The 22,797-nt window shown below is 41.3% G+C and overlaps 2 protein-coding genes and 1 long non-coding RNA gene across 5 annotated transcripts in view; 2 read left to right on the forward strand and 1 right to left on the reverse strand.

Annotated features, from left to right (window-relative positions):
- Window positions 1-1,742, forward strand: part of ccr9b (chemokine (C-C motif) receptor 9b) — a 4,920-nt gene extending 3,178 nt beyond the window's left edge. The window contains exon 4 of the mRNA XM_008308179.3: window positions 26-1,742. Within this exon, the coding sequence (XP_008306401.1) occupies window positions 26-893 (868 nt within the window). The 3' untranslated portion in view covers window positions 894-1,742. The remainder of the gene's footprint in view (window positions 1-25) is intronic.
- Window positions 1,743-1,856: 114 nt separating this feature from the next.
- Window positions 1,857-10,454, reverse strand: LOC103377388 (uncharacterized). The gene is made up of 4 exons (XR_521407.3): window positions 9,994-10,454; window positions 5,147-5,231; window positions 4,328-4,599; window positions 1,857-2,745 (listed from the first exon to the last, which is right to left on the reverse strand). It is a non-coding gene; the product is annotated as an uncharacterized LOC103377388 (long non-coding RNA).
- Window positions 10,455-17,150: 6,696 nt separating this feature from the next.
- gli3 (GLI family zinc finger 3) overlaps window positions 17,151-22,797 on the forward strand; it is a 114,406-nt gene continuing 108,759 nt past the window's right edge. For all 3 annotated transcript variants that reach the window (XM_008308178.3, XM_025054670.1, XM_017031655.2), the window contains exon 1: window positions 17,151-17,720. The gene's annotated coding sequence lies outside the window, so the exon portion shown is untranslated. The remainder of the gene's footprint in view (window positions 17,721-22,797) is intronic.

Consider the following 22,797-nt stretch of genomic DNA (forward strand, 5'->3'; position numbering starts at 1 on the left):
TGTGAGCTGCGTCCGCAGTACGCAGCCGCCGGGAAACAATGGCGGTCGTGTACCTGCTGAGCCTGGCGGTGGCCGACCTCCTCTTCCTCTGCATGCTGCCCTTCTGGGCCGTGGATGCTGACAAAGGCTGGGACTTTGGCGACAGCTCCTGCAAAATGGTATACGCGGTTTACAGGATCAACTTCTTCAGCAGCATGTTCCTGCTCACCTGCATCAGCGTAGACCGCTACATCGTCATCGTGCAGGTGACCAAGGCCCAGAACTTGAAGAAGAAACGGCTCTTCTACAGCAAACTGGCCTGCTTGGGAGTCTGGACCATCTCCATTCTCCTGGCTCTGCCTGAGTTTATCTTTGCTCAGGTGAAGGCTTCTAACGACAGGCAGGTCTGCACCATGTTGCTTTGGAAAAACGCCCACAACCAGACTAAGGTCCTGGCCTTCTCCCTGCAGATCTGCATGGGCTTCTTTCTCCCTCTGCTGGTCATGATCTTCTGCTACTCCATCATCATTCGCACGCTCCTGCAGGCCAAGAACTTTGAGAAGCACAAGGCGCTGCGCGTCATCTTTGCGGTCGTGTTGGTGTTCATCCTCTCCCAGCTCCCTCACAATGTCCTGCTGATGGTGGAAGCGTCGGAGGCGGCCAACGCCACCATCACTGACTGTAAAGTGTTGATCGCGGTTGACAGGGCAGGACAGATCGCCAAGATTCTGGCCTTCACTCACACCTGTCTGAACCCCTTCCTGTACGTCTTCATCGGAGTCCGCTTCAGACAGGACCTCCTGAGGATTGTGAAGACGTGCACGGGATCAGGAACCTCCTTGAAATCCAGCACGGTTCCCAAACGCCCGTCCATCATGTCAGACACAGACACCACCCCTGCTCTGTCCTTATAATCCTGCAGTGGACTCTTCAGGTTTCCATGTCGTTCCTTTATGCATTAACACAGATGGATTTGTAAATGTACTGCATTTGGGATTTAGCAACACCTAGTGGTAAGGCTACAAGGTCTCAAACACCAAACTGGAGGAGAAATTGGGTCATCTGGTGGACAAATAGGGAATAATCATATGTCTGTTATGGGCCACAGCTGTTAATGAGTCACCCATGTGGACAACCTGTTAATAACACACGACCTCTTGGCATTATTTTATGATTTATATAATTAGGTCTCTATAAAAGTGCATAGATAATAGGTCACATTCTGAATATCAGATGTGGGTCACATAATGTCATCAATGTACTACTGTTTCTGGGCCTCCAAATTGTGTGGATCGTACCCACATTCCAGTGCTCTGTATCAGTGAGAGAATCACAATACGTATTAGCCTTTGGTGGCTAGTCCAGCAGAGAGAAGGCCACAACTTTATCCAAAACTCTCTCTACTAGCCAACATTTTCTGTAAGCCCATAAATGGGATATAAGCCTGGGCATCAAATATGGACCACTGAGGGTTAAAGTTAAAGTTTGGTCCAAATCTGAACAGATACAAGTTTGGCTTTGTTGGTTGAATTAGACCATTGGGCCACATGTGTTGGACTTACACCACTGTTTAAACTTAATCCAGGCATAAGAAATGGATCTCAGAATGAAGTGACTCACATTGATACACAGGTAGTGCACCAGCATTGAAACTGTCTAAATGTATATTTGTGTAAATACTCTTCTGCGTTTACTCTACTGGTGTTCATTACATACTACGAGTCGTGTTTATTTTTGTGCTGCTGTCTGTTGAAAAAAAAAAACCAACTGTGAGATGTGTTTCACTATCAAAACCACAAATAAAGAATTTGAAAAAAATCTCAAGGATGAAGCCGTTTTTCTTTTTAACTCAGTGTTTTGTCCTTACTGCACAAAAACGTTTGCTGCAGAGAAATGACTCAGCAGTTTCAGTTGTAGATTTAAAACAATGATGCAGCAATCCATAAAGAGATCAACAAGTGTAGTGTCCCCAATGTGGGAAAGTGTTGAGAGTGCGCTTTCACTGGTGTAACGCACACGTCCTGCGGTTACAAACAGACCCGTGAACCCGTCTCGTCTGGTCCACAGACTTTCTCGGTTTGACTCCATATCCTTCTGCCAACTGTCTGTGCCACCGCCGTGCTGACAGACTGCGAAGTTAGTCGCCGTCTGACTTTTCTTATGACTTGGCAGTTTCACAATTGATGTTGTTAGCGTTGGTGGCTACAGAGGACGTTTTACCACATTGGTCAAGTGTTGTTTGCAGCTCATAGTCCGGAAAGAGACGACATCGTCAAAAAACGAGTAGCTATAAATCAGTATATACAGTCAGAAAAAAAAATTGACCTTAAAGCCCCCGTCACCCAGTCTAACGTGACTACCAGTAGTTTCCATTAACCTTCAGAGACAGTTATAGATCTGCAGCCTGTTTTGTGGAGTTCCACAGGGTTCAATTCTAGGCCCCATATTTCTTCCCTTTATAGTTCTGTTTTACGAAGGTAAATAAAAAATCTATTAAATCTATACTTTTAGTTCAGCTGTTGCTTAACTGTCCCCAGTAACTGAGCGACGAAGCGTTTCCCTTTGTGACTCCTGGAATCACCTCCTACCCACTGATATTTTACTTTTACTGATACTGCAACTTGAGAATTGTGCAGTTATCTTTCCTAGACCATGAATTTATATAGTATTACTTTGTTTTTAGGTCTAAACATGTAAACGTACATTATTGGACAAAGGTTGGTTTTAAATCTGCAATCTCCAAATACACGAGGTGACGAGTTGGAGCTGAAAAGACACAAACAGAAGAAGACAAGAATTATCGAGAGCATCATCAAACACGATCTACTGCACTGGCTTGTTATTGTGGCCACTGAGGTTGGCCTCAGACATTTGCAGTCTGTACCTGCTGAGCTCAGGTGAGACCACAGAGACTTTTCTCCTCTACCTTTGAACACTGTTCTTTATCTCTCTCACGACAGGAAACCATCAGTCAAGTCAATAACAACATGCATAGTCGAAGCCTCAGGAAGGATGGTGCCAGGAGCCTTGGCAGATGTTTTGCATTAGACTGAACCAGAGAACAGTGACGCTGATATGAGAAAACCACTGAAAACAGCTCGGGTTTGTTCTCATGGTGCTGGCAAAGATGTCGAACTCTGAAGGTGTGCATTGACTTAAACAGCTTGACAATCGGTGTATTGCAGTATATTTGAATACAGCACTGAACAGTTGTTCCCCTGAGCCTGTCGACTTCCTAACACCTTAAACCACCGAAACTGTGCAATGTAATTATGCAAAGTTTAGATTAAAAAAAAACCCAACTTATTTATTGCATTCACACTTCAGTGAGGAGATAAAGTTGTTGGAGGTTTTATTTATGATGTTAAAATATTTGATTTAAATTAACTCCTTGAATTTCAGAGTTTTGCTCATTGCAATAATTGACCAAAAAAAGTAGGATATACAGACCAAGAAGGTGAATTAATGCTGTAAAACATATATATATATATATATACACACATATATATATATACATATATATATATATATAGTATACTTGCGTTATTTGTGTATACAAATGTGTATATTGTTGCTGGGAATCTATTCATTGGCCTATATATTTTTTTTCTACTGTAAATTGTGAACAAGTTAATACAATTCTATCGTTTATTTACATTACCACAACAGAATGCAGTTTCCATTTGTGTTGCTTTTGGTCACTTCCACCACAAGGTGGAGCAGCTTGATCAGCAGAGGAAGTATGTGATTTTGGTATCGGTGTCAGACATGCATTAACAGGGTAGAATGACAACAACGCCATCTTGCGGTGACTGAAACGCCTACGTTTGAGTTAAAATGAATATTTTCTCTAAATTTAAATCTTTAACAGCTTCTAAAAGAACGAAAACGCAAAAACGAATTATCTTCAAATATTAATAATCAGCGGATTTAAAAAAAAAAATTCTAAAAAGATGTGAGGAGTAATGTTGTGAGGAAAGAGAAAGACTCACAAGTGGAGCAGCACCTGTGCTTGGGGAGCAGCCCATCCATCTTCGTGCACAGGAGGGAATTGTATGAGTGTGTTCCTGTGTGTGTGTGTGTGTGTGTGTGTGTGTGCACGTGAGGAAGAGAGAGGGATGAATGGAGAGCGTGAAAGACTTTATGACTAATAGGAGAGAGGTAGTACGCATATGGTTTTACCGTCGCCCTACAGTCATGTTTTTTCATGGTTGTGTCGTCATGTCGAAAAGTCATGAGACCAGTTGTAGTCTTTTCGACAACAACAAAAACAACAAACAACAAAAAAGAGGCTAAAAAAGTATACACAAAAATTAGAAAAAAAAAATCAAAACAAAAACCCAAATACCTTTCTTCTGGATTAGACGGCGTCTTCGTACCACTGCAGCGTCGGATAAAAGAAATGTAATGGAACTCGGACCTCCACAATTCCAGCCCAAACGGGGAGCTCCTTATCGTCCGCCATCTCTCCCCCACAGCTAATATTTCACTTCAGCTCCTGGGCCCACAGAATGAGAGACGTTTCCATTTCATGTCAGTCATTTCCAGGCCTGTGTGTTACCTGTGTGGTGATAAGTGTTTGACTGACTGGGAGTGTCGTTAGTCACTGTCCAGCTCCAGCTGACAGCCCGCAGATTGACGCCGATGATGAGGAGGAAGAAGAAGAGGAGGAGGAGGTTTTCAGCGACAACAGCAATAAAAGAAAAGATGGAAAAACGGCGTGAATGTCAACAGAAGAGAAACACATTTATACACAGATGATAACGGATACAACGGTCGGCCATGATGGATTAGGTGAAACTGGATGTTCAAATATATTTGAATAGTTTCCTACTGTTAATTGTATATATATTTACTTCTACCAGAAACAGAACCTATGAACTACACAGGTATATTAGGCTACTTTGGCTGATGTTTATCCCCAGTTGGACTCAAACCCCTCACCATATGTCACCCATTCTTTTAAAATTTTTAAAACACCAACATTTAGATATCTGACCCATATATGCATACTAGATGTGGAGCAGATACATTTGGCTGCAACAATGCAGACCAGGGTTTTCCAGACTAAATGCAAAAAAATCACCAAATGTGGGCCACATTCAATTAACCTGATGTACACCAGGCAGTCACAGGTATATATTTTATTACCATTTGGATATCTTACCCATATTTGGATATTGGATGCTGCCCATATTGGAAGCCTAGGGTTTCTTTCTTTGTGCTCCATCCCTGGGTCAGAACAGTCTTAACTGTGTGGGAATAACAGAAGATGGTAAATATTTAACAATGACAGTGAAGCAGACGATGACAAAGAGGTGAAGTCAGTGAAGGACTCAGACAGGAGCTGCTCTGACTCCACCTCCAGTCTGACTGTGGTTCATCCAGGGGGGAAAGTGAAGGAAATAAGACCAAGAAGTGCAATCCTCCAACTTCTCTGAACCATGTTTTCACCCTCACAGACTCCGCTCTTTTTTTTTTTTTTACCTTTTACCTCCTCTTCTAGAAACCAGGCAGCAAAGCTGTGAGATGGATGAGCTGAGCGTTGCAACGGTTTCCAAAAGTGAACGCAGTCTGACTGCTGCTCCACCTGAGGAGCAAAAACAAAAGAGTCCTCTCTACCTGTAGGACTGTGGGAGTCGAGGCTTTGATCTGGACCAGAAAGAAAGAGTAGTTTGATGAAATATTGATGCTTTTTTTTAACTGTGTCCTGTGGGAGCTCAGCCTGCTCTCAGGATGTGTGCGCAGATCCACCATTGGCTGGCTGGATGAGAACCGACTTGACTTTGTGCCTCAGAGACTCTAATTGGCTGTAATGGGTCTGATGATGATGATGGTGATGATGACCAATCACCCCCACCGCCCCGACTAATGGGCCTGAAATGGTCTGGGACTTTTTGTTGGTGATGGAAAGTTGGCATATGTGCCTTTAATCAGTCGGGGGGCGGGGGTGGAGAATACACACGTATAAAGAGTGTGTACTCTGTGTACTGACAGCCGAGCCTGTACCTGACTGAAATCTTTATCTGCTGCCGGACGAGTAATAAACACAGGTGCAACAATATGAACATCTGTGATTAAATGTTAAAGTTTAAACAGTTAAAATAATTTCTGAGGTAATGCTGATCTTTGGTGGTTAACTTTTATTTATCTAATCAATAATTTCGTCAATTTGCAGCCTGACATTTTGCTAACTTTTAGGGAAATACTTGGCCTATGGTCAACCATAAATAAAGTAAGCAATTATTTTGATTATCTGTTTAATTAAAATGATCATAACTATTAAAATATACTCCATTTAATGAAGGGGTGTTTTTCTGTTTTTCTTCAAATGTGAGACAACTTTCAGAGCAGCATAAACATTTAAATCCAACCTTAGTTTTTACTAATATGCGCTGCATATGTTTGTTTTGGCAACGTGTCCTGCACGCTGATGCGTTTTCACTATTCAAATATGAAAACCACGGCTGAGTCCAGGCCGTGTAAAACCATTCCAAGTCAACGCTGAGAAAGTTTTACTGGAGTTTATACGAGAGTGACCCAAATACTGAACGCAACAATGATCCCCACTTAAAAAAATGTGACTGAATAATGATAAGTGCCTTGAGTGTTTTTGTCTGAAAGTTAAGAAACCAACACTGTCCAATCACAGAGGAAAAGAGTGTGAAAATGAGAAAGGGGGGTGCAGTGGGGCTTTCATACACTGAGATATTCGACTTATGTGGAAAGAGGAAAAAAAAAAGCAGAATGATTATTTCAACTTGAAGGAAGAGGCGGTGAAAGGGGTCGGGGAGGTGGGGGAGGCGAGGGTGATGGTGTGGAGGAGCCAGGGGCAGCAGATAGTCTGGGAAAGGTCTGGCGTTAAAGTGGAATTAACATGCCTTTCCATTGGAGTCCATTAGATAATCATATTCATACCACACAAGGCTCCGAAACCCCTCTCTGTTTCATTATTCCCTTTTAATCCGGCCTGATAAGGCGGCGCAGGCGACGTGCTTTTATTATGTCGTCATTTAGAATCCACATGAAACCCCCCCGGGACGTTATCACAGGGAAATTGCTTAAATAGCCCAAGTGGATATACTGTAGTTGTGCGTTTATTATTTCTGACGGATTCAAAATAACCGCAAATATCCCCGCGCCTGATTATTGGGGGCCGAGGGTCTTATCAGTCATTCACACTAATGGCCCACTCAAGCCACTCGATAGCTACAGTGGGGGAGGGGGGTGGAGGAGGTGGTGGGAGGGAAGACGTTGGCAGGGAGTGCTGCGTTCGGTGTACTGCGTGTACTACAGGTATACTACATGAAAAGAGCGGGTGTAGGTGGAGGGGGTGTATGGGGGGGTGGCGTCAACGCAGCCGTGTTTTTTATGTCCGTGGATCTGGGACGAGGAGCTCAGTGAAGCTGATGTTTGTTCAGTGTCGATTAGCAAACACTCCGACTGCTGCCTCTCAGTCCACACCAGCGGCCGACAAGTTCAAACAAACGACCTTCATCTGACACACGTGCTGTGTTTACACGACACTGGAGAAAACACACTTATTGTCTCCACCAAACCTCTTTAAACCATAGGTTTACGATGGGGTTTTTTCACCGACGTACCACCAGGTCAAATATCTGAGCTGCTTCAGAGATACGTACCAGTCAGAAAGTTCTAAGACGACCAGAAAACAGGCGGTTTTCATTAACTACGGACAGCTGTGGAAAATACAAATATTTTAGAAATTAGCTAAGAACTTTGGAAATCTGACAGGGAAGAATAAATTAAATAAATGAATAAATTTGAATAGAAAAAAAGCTACCTGACAATTAGGGCAAAATGGCCAAGAAATTCAGGAAAAGACCTCTAAAAATTAACCAACAGTTAAAATAAAATGGCTAGTACGGGGCTGTTAAACTAAAATGTAGTTAACTGCAAATTAATTAAATGAGCTAAAATATAACTATATGTCAGCACTGAAACAAACAATGAAACAAAACCTGAAGATTTAACAAGAAAAACTCAAAACATTTTTTTACTGTCAGACCAAATCAAATGTATTAATAAATAAACACACTGGACTAGAATAATAAGTAAGCTACAGTTTTAGTCAACAGGTTCTAAGAAAAATTAAAAGACCAAAAATCAAAATCTTCTTATAAAAGTAAACAACCTTAAATAAAAAGTAAAAAGCTTACTAGTTTAAGTCCGAACATTTCAACAAGTGTTGTTTCCGTCAAAGAATTTCTTCAGTGTGGAACGTCTTTGACACCGGGTCACCTCGTTTAAGGACAGAGGACAAACGCTCTCTGAACTGCAGAAGACATAACACGGCTGTGGACAGCTGTCCTGTCGTCTGTCCGTCCGGGCCGCAAGTCTGCGGATCATCCGGGGGCAGTAGACAGAGCGGTGGTCTCAGCCGTGACAGCTTCCAGAAATCACACTAAAAACCACATTTGGACTGGTACCATAAGTGGGAGAGATTTACAAAACGGAACGTGTAAGAACACAGCAACGTTGCTGCTGTTGTTGTTGTCTTCCTAACTGTTCTTCCTTTTCTTCCAGAGGAGAAAAAAAACCCCAACAACAACAGCACGGTGATGGTTGAGATGTGAGAATTTAAAGGCCAGAGGTCAGCGCCGCAGCAGCGCTCTGGGGTTTGTTTGCTGCTGATTAACAAACAGTCGCAGTGTCGGCTCACACTGAACAGTACTTGTAGATTAGAATCAGCAAACACCTTTATCTGACAGTGACAGTGGAGATAAAGACAGTCAGAGGAAGAGGGTGGAGGGGGCGCAGGGGGGGACTGCAGTCTTTACATTTACTCCAATGTAAAGTTCAGGAAGTTCATCAGTTACCGCCAGAATCCAAACTTACTGTACAAAGTTCAGGAAGTTCATCAGTTACCGCTAGAATCCAAACCTTTTTACTGTAAGGCAGGGGTCTTAAACTCCTGGCCTGGGGGCTGCTTGTGGCTCACAATGCATAGTTTAAATATTTCAGTTGAAGAACGAGGGAAAAAAAAGATTTACCCCTTTAATCCTTGATTTATGGTTATGGTTATTTGAAAAAAACAAAACAAACAAAAATATATTAACCACGTGTTTTTAATGATAAAGAAGGACTTTGTTTGCGTTTATAAAAACTGACTCCTGGAAAAGGAAAACAAAGATTACATCCAGTCGGGCTAACATCCAAGCCCTGGACACGTTAGCACTCAACTAAACTGTGATACACATTTCCTCCTGTATTTAAAATAATTTATTGCCAAACTGATCCACAAAGTTTGGAGATATTTATTAAATCTGTGTCTGTGTTTCCGTAGTAGAAAGCACAGCTTCATGGGTCAAATTTCCTGTCGGTCTTTTAGCGTGAGCAGAGTTGGAGACAGTAATCAGATCCATAACTCAAGTCACAAACGTCCAGTTTGGCAATAAAATACTACATTAAGAAGAAGGAAGTCCGGCTTCTCGCGGGTTTAGGACGTTAGAGCCTTTACCTGGAATTGAGTGCAGGTATAATGAGACGTGAAACCGCAGTAATAAAATGTGTACTCGACTACAGTGCTCACATAAGGAGCCTTAGACGTTAGCGTCTACCTCTGGTGGCACTAGCATCAGAGCTAATGAAGTCAGACATTTTTCTAGACGCTAAAAAAAAAAAAAAAGAAGTCCAAAAAACATTTTTGGTTGTCTTTCATTTTTAGAAAACAAGACAAGCAGATGGGAAACGTAAGCAGCAGCAGATGTTACTGTGACATGTAACAAAAGGCTTTACGTAGAATAAAAAATTACCAGAAATAAAATGTAGTAGGAAAAGAATCTGTAGCTAAGTGACTTTACGTAGAATAAAAAATTACCAGAAGTAAAATGTAGTTCCAAGGAAAAGAATCTGTAGCTAAGTGGCTATAAGTTTTACAAAAATATAAAAATATTTTAGGCTAACAATTTAGTTATCAAATACTTGATTTTTTTCTACTTACTCCCATCTTATTTTTCAAAAACAAAAACTTAAAACCATTGTTAGCCTTACCTTTACTTATAGATGAAGTCCATGGTTGTATCTCTCGGTTTTCCTTCACCTTAGCATTGTGATGCTAATGTTTAGTGTCCGTTGTTCATCCAATGCCGAGTTAGTCCGGACGTTATCACACGATAAGAGTAAAAGATAAGGAAACCAGTAATGGCGGTTTCTAACAGGACAGACACACAGCCAGTCTTTTCGTTTGTACCACTCCATTTGATAAAAAAAGACTCTTCTGCCCCGTAGTTTAAAGCTAACGTCTTAGCTCCGGCGTTGGTCTTCCATCACTAATCATCTTCTGTGTGAACCGGAAGTCCAGTTTTAAGAAATGTTTCCGTTTTGAAAAATAATCCAATCAGAGCAGGCGCAGCATAGAAAACGCTGTTCTTCACCTACTAGCTCTAGCTTAGCATCGACTTTCAATTTCCTGTTGAAGCCAGCTGGAGAGCACCTGTCAGTTCACGTACAACCCCTTGAGGTGAGACGGAGTACTGTTTGCCACCGCTGCTGACTTTTCTCTGCACTATCCAAAATTTAGGAGCAGAGATTTTTTGAAAATTATTTAGGTTTTAGCCTAAATTTTAAATAAAATTTTTATTTTTATTTAAAAGTTAGTTTTTACTAGCTGTGTAATTACCAACAGTTAGCCTAACTATAATAGCTAAAAGCTGTGATTAGTCAATATCAGCTGAAAGACAATAAAATGCAAAAAAAAAATTGACGTCAGACGTCTTTAGAAGTGATAAATATTTTGTTTTCGTCAGTGATCAATGTACAAAAATTGTTTTTTCTTTCACTGACTCTGTGACTGTTTCGCCTTTTAGGAAACAGACACACAGATGGGAAACATGAGCAGCAGCAGAACTGCTGTGACAGGCAACAAAAAGCTCAGGACTGGTGTCAAACCACAGGCATCGCAGCCCAGTTTAGTACGAGTCTTAACCACAAGGACGGCAGATGTCCCGTCACGACTCCTCATCATAACAATCCCCGGGGAACTGTCTTCACTTTTCCAAAGGACATTTTTCTTTGTTGGAAACTGATTGCAGATGAGAAAATATGTATTGTTACAGTTCAGACAAATGAAACCATCAAAACATGGAGAGGGCTTAAAACCAGACAGTTGTTCCAGGCAGAGTGAAGCAATTACGGACGATGTGGGAGTTGAAAATCCATGCAAATGGAAGTGGAGAGTGTGTGAATACAAATGTCCTTCATTAGAGACCGAGTGACAAACAGCGACATCAAAGTGACAGGGATTAAAGGGCCGCGAATGTCCACAGAAAAAGTTGGAGAACCTTTCTCAAAACACAGGAAAATTGTATGTATACAATAAAATGATTGGTCCAGATCTGGTAGATTTTTGAGACTTTTTGGCTGTAGGAGACCAACTTACAGCCAAACAGTCTCTTGGAGCCATCTTCTAAACTTTACAGGAGGGCAGCCATTTTGAATTTTACGTCAATCTCTTTTGGACTTTCAGCACCTCCTTCCAGAGCGGAGGCTGATTGAAGTAGGGCCAGATTGGACCAGACTCCGCCTTCTGTGACAATGAGGACTATAATGAAGTCAAATACAAACACAAAAGAGTTAAAGAAATGACTTTAGTCTTTAGTTACAGCGGTCTGGTTAGTGTGGATAAACAGTATACAGTGTACTGTAAATCTATCCATCCATTATCATCCTTTTCACTTAAAAACCCATCCTAAAAAACTATCATTGAGAGTACTCAGTATTGGTGAGTACACAATGAAAATACTCGTACTTGTAACACTTGTATTTATCAGGTATCAGGACAACCCTACAGTAGATACTGCACATACATAAATACTGCAACATTTCTAAATTCTTAAATACATAACTCCTTATCCTGGTGTATTTAAAATTTAATTATTTTTTTTAGCACTGACTTTCATCGACTTTCATCGCTGGAACACAAGCTCCTCACTTGCAACAGAGAGTTTTTTGTTTTTTTTTACTGACTATTAACTTAAACACTGCTCAGCTGTGAAAATGGCAGGACGGCGTGTCATATTCTCGCGCCGGGCTTTTTCAGCCGTCACATCTGTGTGGATATAATATGCTTATTCTGCCGTATCCATTTCACAGTGACATCTGTCCAGCAGCACGGAATTAAAGGCAAATATCCAGATGCCTACACAACATTCTGCCAACTATTGATTTACTGTTGCTGGTGTAACATACGTGGACACACTGAGCGCCACATATTATTTCACTGAGATCACGGCCCAAAGCTGGGAACGCACTCTGTCGGCTCACCATTATTTGAAAAATAAGCGCAAGGAGCAGATGTTGGTCTTCAGCGCAGTGTGTCTTTCTTCACACCCTCGACACTGTATATGTGTGTATGTGTGTGCGTACGCTACTTTCTGCCAACTATTTTGGGCCTTTGCGCCGTTCATGCTGAATTTTTAGCTCCAAAGGTCAAGATCGGGACCAGCAGCAGCTGGAACTCCAGTTCCGACTGGATGCCAATGTTGATGCTTTGCTGTAAAAGACACTTAATCCCAAGCTGTGTCCTCCCTGTGCTGGATAAATTGGGGGGGTAAAGGAGGGGGGTGATCCGGAAGGGCATCTGGCATAAAACCCTGTGACAAATCACGTATGTGGATGATCCCTGAAGAAGAGGGCAGCTGACGAAAACCTGCTCCTAAAACGGCAGAACCTCCATTTCTGACCGGGATCTTTTAGTTCCAGGAAAGATTTTCTAGAAATGGGGGCAAAGGGTGTTGGGCAGCCAGAGGAGGGGTGGGGGGGCAGTGGTACAATTGTTATTTGTCATGCAGGAGGTTTCAGGTTTGATTCTACCTGGTCCCCCCTTAAAAAAATAAATAAATAAAATCAAGATATGCTTCTGTCAGGAACTCAAGTTCTGTAATTTTATTGGAGGTTTCAGGTTTGATTCTACCTGGTTCTCCCAAAAAATAAAAAAATAAAAGATTTGCTTCTGTCAGGAACTCATGTTCTGTAATTTTATCGTACCGTTCTGCTCCCCTGGTTCTGGTACTAACTGTGTGTGTTCGGTACTAGTGAGCGTCTACCTTGCTGTGGGTGCACCTCCCTGTCTGTGGATCTCAGGGTCTGGAACAAACAGTAGTTCCTTCTTAATTGGGGTGAGATGGGGGGCTTAAAGGGGGCCAAGAAGGGACCTGAACCCCCTTTCTTTCTCCTGCAGAATCGCTTTGGCTACAGAGGTGCGTTTGATGTGTGCTTTGGCTCAGTGGGTCCTACTTTGGAATATGTTCTTGGGAGACCATTGGTTACTTGCCTCCAGGCAGAATCTCAATCCCTAGGATCCTGGCCCTCTTTGATGAAATACTTTCGGGAGCCGCTAACCCCACTGATGCCCATGTGCTCCCCTCGACTCCCCTCCTTTTCCCTCTCCTGCCTCCCTTTACCCTCTTGTTCTCCCCCACCTATCCACCTCCCACCTCCACGTTCCTCAGATTCTCTTTGAGAGATTCATAACAAGGACTTTATCTCTGTGTAGTCCGGGGCCAGATGAGCACCGACCTGACAAACTGACAGGAGAATTAGACGTGTCTTACAGAGAATCTTTGATTGTCTCCTCTCCCGCCCCGTCTCTCTCTCTCTCTCTCTGGTTCTCTATCTCCCTCCGATCTGCTGTCGTCACTGACACGTATGTTTTCAATGCAAAAAAAAGCCTCGGGCCGCCGTAGATTTATTGTTTAAGAAACGCTAATAATTGAAATTTGTTTCAGTTTGTCAGTCTTTTTTAAAAATCAAGACAAACAGGAAATTTGCAGAATTCAAACCACAAGAAAACTGTCATCGTCATGTTGATTTTCAATAATGAAATTCAAGGACGTCAGTAGCTGAAGATCATCATGATTTTTAATCTAAACTAAATCTAACCGCTAAAACCCTGAGGTAGAGTGTGTAGAAAATGTTTTAAAAAGGATATTTATTTAAAATGCACCACAACAATGTGTTCACCTGCAGCGATGACGCCCTCTGTTTGTAATCTTTCTTTTTCTTTAGGTCACTTGCAATGTGAACCCAGTAGGTGGCAGTAGGCGGCAATCCAGAGATGACAATTACCATCAAATGTCATAGAAGAATGATCATTATTTCAGCTGATGTTTGTTAACTCTAAACCTTTGTATCAATTTTTTATATATATATTTTGTCCCAATTCTTACGTAGGTGTACAGCCCCACTGCTCAGAGCTATAGTATCAGTGCATTTCCACCATATGCTGTTATTAGGTGTATTTTTTCATAAACAATACTACTGTACTTTAAATTGTGTATAGCACCCCCTGGAGGGGAGTCAGAAGGAGCTGCACAAAAATATGATAAATATCAAAATTACCAAGACAATGGGTGTTGATTCCAGACATACTGAAAAAAAAAATCTTAAGTTTAAACAATAACAATAGGAATTTAACAAAAATAATTTTCTCTTTGTTTGTGATGCATTTTTTAACAGACATGTTTGAAATTTAATCTCTTTCTTTTATAATAAATAATATATACAGTATATATTTTTCATAACATGATAAAAATTAAGCCGTTTAAATCCATCTTCCAACGTGTCAGACTCGTCAGAATCGAAGCCCGGGTTTGAGTTTATTGACGACGAAGACGTTGACAGCTGTGACAGAAGATCTTAATCTCTGATTGATCCAGGCGGTAATTAGCCAGTGACGCCTCAATTAGATGAACCATGGGAAAAAGTGTTTACGTTTGAAAAAAAAAAAATAATGTGAATTCAAACCCCTCCAACGATCCCAGTTCTCCAGAATCTTTGATTGTCTCCTCTCCCGCCCCGTCTCTCTCTCTCTCTCTCTGGTTCTCTGGTTCTCTATCTCCCTCCGATCTGCTGTCGTCACTGACACGTATGTTTTCAATGCAAAAAAAAGCCTCGGGCCGCCGTAGATTTATTGTTTAAGAAACGCTAATAATTGAAATTTGTTTCAGTTTGTCAGTCTTTTTTAAAAATCAAGACAAACAGGAAATTTGCAGAATTCAAACCACAAGAAAACTGTCATCGTCATGTTGATTTTCAATAATGAAATTCAAGGACGTCAGTAGCTGAAGATCATCATGATTTTTAATCTAAACTAAATCTAACCGCTAAAACCCTGAGGTAGAGTGTGTAGAAAATGTTTTAAAAAGGATATTTATTTAAAATGCACCACAACAATGTGTTCACCTGCAGCGATGACGCCCTCTGTTTGTAATCTTTCTTTTTCTTTAGGTCACTTGCAATGTGAACCCAGTAGGTGGCAGTAGGCGGCAATCCAGAGATGACAATTACCATCAAATGTCATAGAAGAATGATCATTATTTCAGCTGATGTTTGTTAACTCTAAACCTTTGTATCAATTTTTTATATATATATTTTGTCCCAATTCTTACGTAGGTGTACAGCCCCACTGCTCAGAGCTATAGTATCAGTGCATTTCCACCATATGCTGTTATTAGGTGTATTTTTTCATAAACAATACTACTGTACTTTAAATTGTGTATAGCACCCCCTGGAGGGGAGTCAGAAGGAGCTGCACAAAAATATGATAAATATCAAAATTACCAAGACAATGGGTGTTGATTCCAGACATACTGAAAAAAAAAATCTTAAGTTTAAACAATAACAATAGGAATTTAACAAAAATAATTTTCTTTTTGTTTGTGATGCATTTTTTAACAGACATGTTTGAAATTTAATCTCTTTCTTTTATAATAAATAATATATACAGTATATATTTTTCATAACATGATAAAAATTAAGCCGTTTAAATCCATCTTCCAACGTGTCAGACTCGTCAGAATCGAAGCCCGGGTTTGAGTTTATTGACGACGAAGACGTTGACAGCTGTGACAGAAGATCTTAATCTCTGATTGATCCAGGCGGTAATTAGCCAGTGACGCCTCAATTAGATGAACCATGGGAAAAAGTGTTTACGTTTGAAAAAAAAAAAATAATGTGAATTCAAACCCCTCCAACGATCCCAGTTCTCCACCCTCCATCCTCCGCCCTCCACCCTCCGCCCGTACCTGAACCTGTGCTCCGTTCTGGGCCACGTCACTAAGTGTAGCCTGACAGACTTGACCCTGGGCCACACACACTCATTCAAATCCTGGTTAAACGATTAGCGGCTGATTTTCCCCCTCCAAACTCCCACCTCCTCATCGATTAGAGCGGCGCCCCCTGAAGGCCTCTCTTACCACATAATTTCCCTGTATATTGATTATGTATATTGATTACACCTCAGCCTACAGGAACGCCGTGGCGGCGCTGCTTTAACGCAGTGAGAGACATCAGTGAGAGAGAGGCGGAGGCCGGGAGACTCCAGACTGACAATCTGGGAGCCAGATTATTCTGTAATCTGAGGGGATTATTGATAATTTAATTTATTAATTATTGAAAAGTATGAATAAACAGGCCTGTTATTGTGATACGATTAATTCATGTATTAATTCAGACATTAATACATAACAAATGTGTATTTACATAAAAACATAATTAATATGTAGCCCTTAGATATATTTTCTATATTTATATGAAGGTTTTCAACAAGAGGTTTGCGGCCCCTAGAGGTCAACTGAGGTACATAGGAAGATATAAATACATATATATATATATATATACACATATATATATATATATTTCATAAAGCGTCAGTAACACGTTGACCCACAGCAGCAGTGGGCCACACTTTGACATTGCTCCACACACACACACACACACACACAGACACCACAGTCCTGCCAGAGCCGGGATTTAAACCCACAATATTCTCAGATTACAAACTTGACCCTTTGACCACAGGGTCACGGCTTTTAATATCAATGAGAAGATAATAATTATAAAAAATATTAAATATGAAATAATAAACAAAAAACAACTGAAATATGTAACTATTTCAGAATTCGACACTTTTTAAATTAATAATATAGCAAAAATCTGCAAGAGGAATGAACCACTGGTTTTATATGTTAAGGAAAGGAAGGAAGAAAGTAGGAAGGATACACATATATAAATATATAAATGAAGAAGGAAGGAAAGAGAGAGAAAGGAATCAAAAAAATAAAAAAGAATGAAAGTAGAAAAAAACTAACAAAGAAAGAAAGAAAGACTAAAGAGGCTTCAGAAAATTGGAAAAAGGAGGGAGGCTGGGAGGAAAGGAGGGAGCAAAATCCGAAGGGAGGAGTCAAGAGAGGGAAGGAGCAGCTGGAGATCCACACTTCGCCCTCCTCTCTCTCTCTCTCTCTCTCTGTGTCTCTCTCTTCTCCTGTGAAAAAAGCGCTCTAAATGTAAAACCAACTCTCCACGCGCTCCTCCGCTGCACCTCCGCTGCTCCTGTTTGTTTTTTGCGCACATCTGCGCTCTGCTGTGGGCACAGACCATCGCTCCACACTCCTGGTGTTCTGTCCGGCGGTGTTTGAAGACACAAAAGTGTGAGAACAAGAAGAGGGACGAGGAGGAGGAGGAGGAGGAAGAGGAGGAAAAAGTCTGGCAGCGCCGATTTGGAGTTGGAGTTGCAGCGTAAGAAGAAGAAGAAGGAGAAGAAGAGAGAGAGAGAAAACGTCCGGAGCAACTCCACAAACATCTGCAACTTCGACCGAGGAGGAGGAGAAGAAGAAGAAAGAACACAACTTTTTTTTCTCTCTCCAGTCGTCAGAAGATTTTTTTTATTGTCCCCAAATCCAACGAAGACGAGAATTACCAGGGAAAACACCCAGAAAGAAGTAAGTACCAGAACACGAGCGGTTAAAAAAAAAACGCTGCTGCGCGTAAAAACCGAGCGCTTGTTAAAGTTTGTGGAGAGGCAGGCGGTCGGAGGAGGAGAAGGAGGAGGAGGAGAAGGAGGTTTCACGTTTCAGGACGATGTGAGTTTTAGATGCAGAAAAGGAGAAGTTTGAGTGAATGGGAAACTACAGATTTTTTTTTTTTTTTTTATTTTTCCCCATTTTTTCCCCCTGAAAACTTCGGAAAGAGTTTTCAGGTTTGGATCGAGGCGCGAAGGCTGCGCTCCGCTGCCCCGAGCGTCTGGATGTGATTTATTCCCTGTGAAAAAGTGGAGGTGGCCGGAAAAGCCCGGATGACACACTTCACACAAGTGTCCGAGGCACAGATGTGTGTGTGTGTGTGTGTGTGTGTGTGTTAAAGTCACTCAGAGATGCAGGGAGAAAAAAAAAAACATTAAAAAGTCGAATTTTATGCTGAAAAACACGTGTTCGAATCCCTCCAATGAAGTTCTGTGAAAGTTTTTTGGAGCCCTGCCTAAGACAACGCTGGTGGTGGGGTGAAGCGTGTGTGTGTGTGTGTGTGTGTGTGTGTGTGTGTGTGGGGGGGGTGTATTTATGCGTGCATGTGTGTGTGATTATGTTTCGGTGTGTGTTTATGCTCCTGTTTATCCTGGAAGATTTGCAGGAAAGGTTAATGGAGATGTTGGGGAGTGGGGGGGAAATCTGGGGGTAAAACAAAAAAAAAAAAAGCTCGGACAGTTTTATTTTCTCTCCCACTTTACAACCGGGCATGTGGTTGACCTCTGCCATGACCATTGACATTTGGATATAAATAGTTTTACAGCCAAGATTATTTTAAACTTTAATTTAAGGGGATTTATGTTTCCTCAAACTGACAGACGGACGGAGCGGACCAGAGGAAAACACCTGGAAAAAAACCCCCCAAAAAACACATCTGCAGTTAAATTCACCAATCAGTCAATTGTTGTCATGTTCTCACACCATTTAAATCCTTATTTAATTTTCTTCAAACTAAAAAAAACCCAGGTTTTAAACCAGGAAACCCTTTAAAAAAATTGGATTTTTTTGAATTCAGAGCCAAGATTTTGAAAATTAAACAACATAAATAAAAAAAAAGATAATTTGTGGCATCAGAGGATCAGAGCGTGTTTGAAGGCATGTGCTCGGAGAAATTTAAGCCCATTACAGCGGGGTCTGGATCACGGCGGGGGTCCACGAGGGGAGTTCAGTGGGGGCCAAGGATAAAGAAACGAGAGCCAGTAGAATAGACTGGATATAATGATAATAATTTTTATTTTTATATATTGTCGTTTTTCAAATAGAACAAATGACAAAGATGAGTTATTTCTGGTGGGTTTTTTTCTTTCTGTTCTGACACCAAAGCTCCAAACCCCCCCGACCCCCCGACCCCCCTGCAGAGAGAAGGAAGAAAGCATGTGTGTCTTCACACCACTCCTGTGTCTCCTATACTGGGGGGGGAGGCAGCAGGACATGAAAACCTTACACAACCCCCCCCCATACCTCCCCCCCAAACCTCCACATGTGCAGGGATTTTTGTTTGAAACTTTCCCTCCTGTCCTCGGCCAGCTGTTCCACATTTTATCTGCGTGTCTGCTCTCGGGTTTCACACACAGACGACCAGGGTCCGAGGTGACCGGCCACGCGGTGCGTCTCCAAACCTGCCCCCCCACCACCTCTTGTCCCCCCCTCTTGTCCCCCCTCTTCTTCTTCTTCTTCTTTTTTGGACACTCATGAAGCCGGGCTTCCTGTGCTGCATGACTGAGAATAAGATGTTTAACAGGACGGATAAAAAAAAAAAAAAAAAAATTCTGCTTTTATCTGAGTTTTTATGAGGCTGCTCCATCATTCATCATCACTGCGGCAGATTTGGCTTCCAGCACACAGCACAGTGTCCCCCCCCCCTCCCTCCGACCCCTCCACAGTTTTTCCAGGTCCTGGTTACAGTTGTCAAATAAAATTTTCTCTCCCAAAAAAAAAGAAGAAGAAGGGATTGACACATAAATTACCGCGTGCACTTTTTTCCCGTGTAAAAACTGACATTCCACAGGCCTCACAAGTGGAAATAAATCACTGTCACAGTGTTTCACATGTGGATTTTTTGGCCGTTTAGACTTTAAATAGCAACGCGGGTATTTTATTATTAGACTTGTCACTTTATGAAAAAATCATTTAAATATTTTTTTCCTTACGGTTGAGGGAAAAAAAAATCACCAGCTCCAAAAAAATCCTGCAGAGGTTTTTTTTTTTTTAATTCAGCCTTAATTTTGTTTTTTTTTGTCATTTTAAAATACATTCAGATCCACGTAATAACATGAATGTAGAATTTAACATGTTCTAAAAATATATGTCATGTCATATATTCATGAAATATATGAACGTCTATTTGCATATTTAAACAAACCTTTCTACGTCCCATATATACATGTGTAATAAACCAGTTTGACATGTAGTTAATAACTTGTATTTATTAACATTACTATTAAATATACGTAAATGATTTCTTCTATATTTTATGACTGTTACTAAATGTAATTTAAAAAAATATACTTCACTGTAATATGTTAATAGTTATTTAATTACATTCAAATGATCTGACGATGTGAAAATCCAACATCAATAAATATGTTTACATTAAAAAATAAATCATTTGCAATAAGTATGTTTAATATAATTTTAAATTAAACCCATCAATTATAACATACAGTGATATTTGGGCCTTTTTCACATTTGAGAAAATGTAATTTAAAAAAATAAAATCTGTCAAATATTTTTCTGCGTGACATTAAATCAATTTATAAGTAAAGCAAAAAAAAAAAACTATAAATGTGTTATCAGTGATAATTATGTTATTTTAAATGTACAAATTGCCATGTATGTAGTGACAAAAATTTTAAATGTACAGAAAAATATGTTCATATTAATTTTGACAGGTGTCAAACAGGTGCACCTTTTTTAATCTGAATTAGAAAAAAAAAACTGTACCTCATTCAGATGCAGCAGCTGTGATGAATGCTGCAGTGTTTAAGATGCTAATCTGCAGGAATGAGATGCACAACTTCCCCGGCCTCTCGCTCACAGTAGCCGGCAGAGATGCATCACCACCGCTCTCCCAGCCTTCACCTGCTCCGCGCCTGAGGAAAACAGGCGGATAACGTTTCCCTCCGCTGCAGCAGCGTGAGTGCGTTAGATATCAGCAGCAGCAGCAGCAGCAGCAGCAGCAGCAGTTTTATCTGCAGGCTTTAAGAACAAATATGCATCCATTGACAGCGGCGGCCCAGGCCGCAGCCGTGACCTGGCAGAATAAGCAGTGTCATGTTAATGCAGGGAGATGACATTAGCTATTATCGTTGGAGCTACGGGCCGCTACCTCTGTGTGCCTGTGAAGGCCCTCGAGCCACGTTCTGCCTCCAGGCCTTTCTCTCTCTCTCTCTCTCTCTTTTTTTTCTTAGGACAAATACCTGTTATCAGGTCGGTTTGGACGAGGCCTTAATGAGCTGCGTTGTTGTGCTAATGCTGCGACCTAACGCCCTCAAAGAGGTGGCAAATGTTTAGTTAAAGGGAGGCTAATGAGAAAGGAAGCTGATTTTCCTGCAGATAACGACGTGCTTTCACACTGACGTCATAAGACGGGAAACAGGTCGAAGAAAAAAAAATGTTTGACAGACTTGACAACAGGGAGAATCTTCTCAAAATGTTTGGCTGAAAAAGGCCAACATAGAAAACGTTTTTTTTATCTTATCAAACTTACAAATTTAAATATTTATGGTTAAATTTCAGTTATTTAGAGACAGTCCCTGCAATTTCCCCCCTCGAAAAATACTATGTATTCGAGTTATATATAAATTTCAGTTATTTAGAGACAGTCCCTGGAATAAACTCCCCCCCGAAAAATACTATGTATTGGAGGTATATATATATTTTTAGATTTTACGTATTTGTCCTTCCGTGGCAGGCTTTTCAGTAGCAGGCAGATCTGGACTGCAGGCCGGCCGGTGAATGAAATGTAAATGAAGCTGCTGTTTGCCTTTTTTTTCTTTTAACCCAATTTGCACTTTTTAATCCATAATCGTGCAGAAAAATGTGCCTCAATCCAGATCAATGCAGATAAAAACACTTGAAAATAAATCACCGGGACTGTATGTTGACAGCGGAGACAGATTTATCAGGTCGTTCAGACGATATGTAAACCGTGTTTTCCATGAAAGATGTTTATCTCCCAAATGGAATATTGTTAGTTTTCGCTCACTTTGAGCTGTTGTTTAACTTGTACTGAGATTCTGACGACAAAATTACATTTATTCATTTTCTAAACCTTTAATAAATTGTAAAGAAAAAGAAAAAAATTATTCCAGGACCCAAAAAATACCCAAACACTGACCCATTTCTGTGCCACGACCCAGGCTTTGGGAACGAGTGATTGAACAGTTTAATGTTGAGTATGGTTTAAAAAAAAAAGAAGAGTAAAACTTTGGAGTAATTACACGGGCGTACTGTGAATGATGGTCGCCATAAGAAACGTCTGACTTTGATGATCGGCTACTTTGATATGTTGACATCAAATGGAACAGACACAGAAGGGAGAGAGACAGAGAGAGACAGAGAGAGAGAGAGGACAAGTCAGACTCAGGGCGAAGAAAAGGCCGTGTGACAGGATATGTGTGTGTGTGTGTGTGTGTGTGTGCGTAAGTGCTCTTTGGTGCAGAAAAGTTGGGCCGAGATGGCAAACCTGAGGGGCGTCAAAAACGTCTGGGTGTATTTGCGTGCGAGCGCAGAGAAGAAGGGGGTCCTGGGTGGGTGTGAGGTTCTTCTCCTTGGCCTCTTAATCCCCAGGCCCAGTCATCCCTTCAGGGCATGCCTCAGATCTGGCGCTCTCTCTCACTCTGGCTCTGCGGCTGCAGACGACCCAGCTCCGGCAGCGGATTTATTATGCTATGTGTTCCTGCTCCCCCGGCTCCCCTCCACCTCTACCATCATTGTCCCACAGTGGGACCCCCGCTCCCCGCTTCAAGGAGCCTGCTAAAGGCACCTTTCAAGC

Source organism: Cynoglossus semilaevis, chromosome 3, assembly GCF_000523025.1.
Source record: "Cynoglossus semilaevis isolate Cse_v1.0 chromosome 3, Cse_v1.0, whole genome shotgun sequence".
Classification (NCBI taxonomy): domain Eukaryota; kingdom Metazoa; phylum Chordata; class Actinopteri; order Pleuronectiformes; family Cynoglossidae; genus Cynoglossus; species Cynoglossus semilaevis.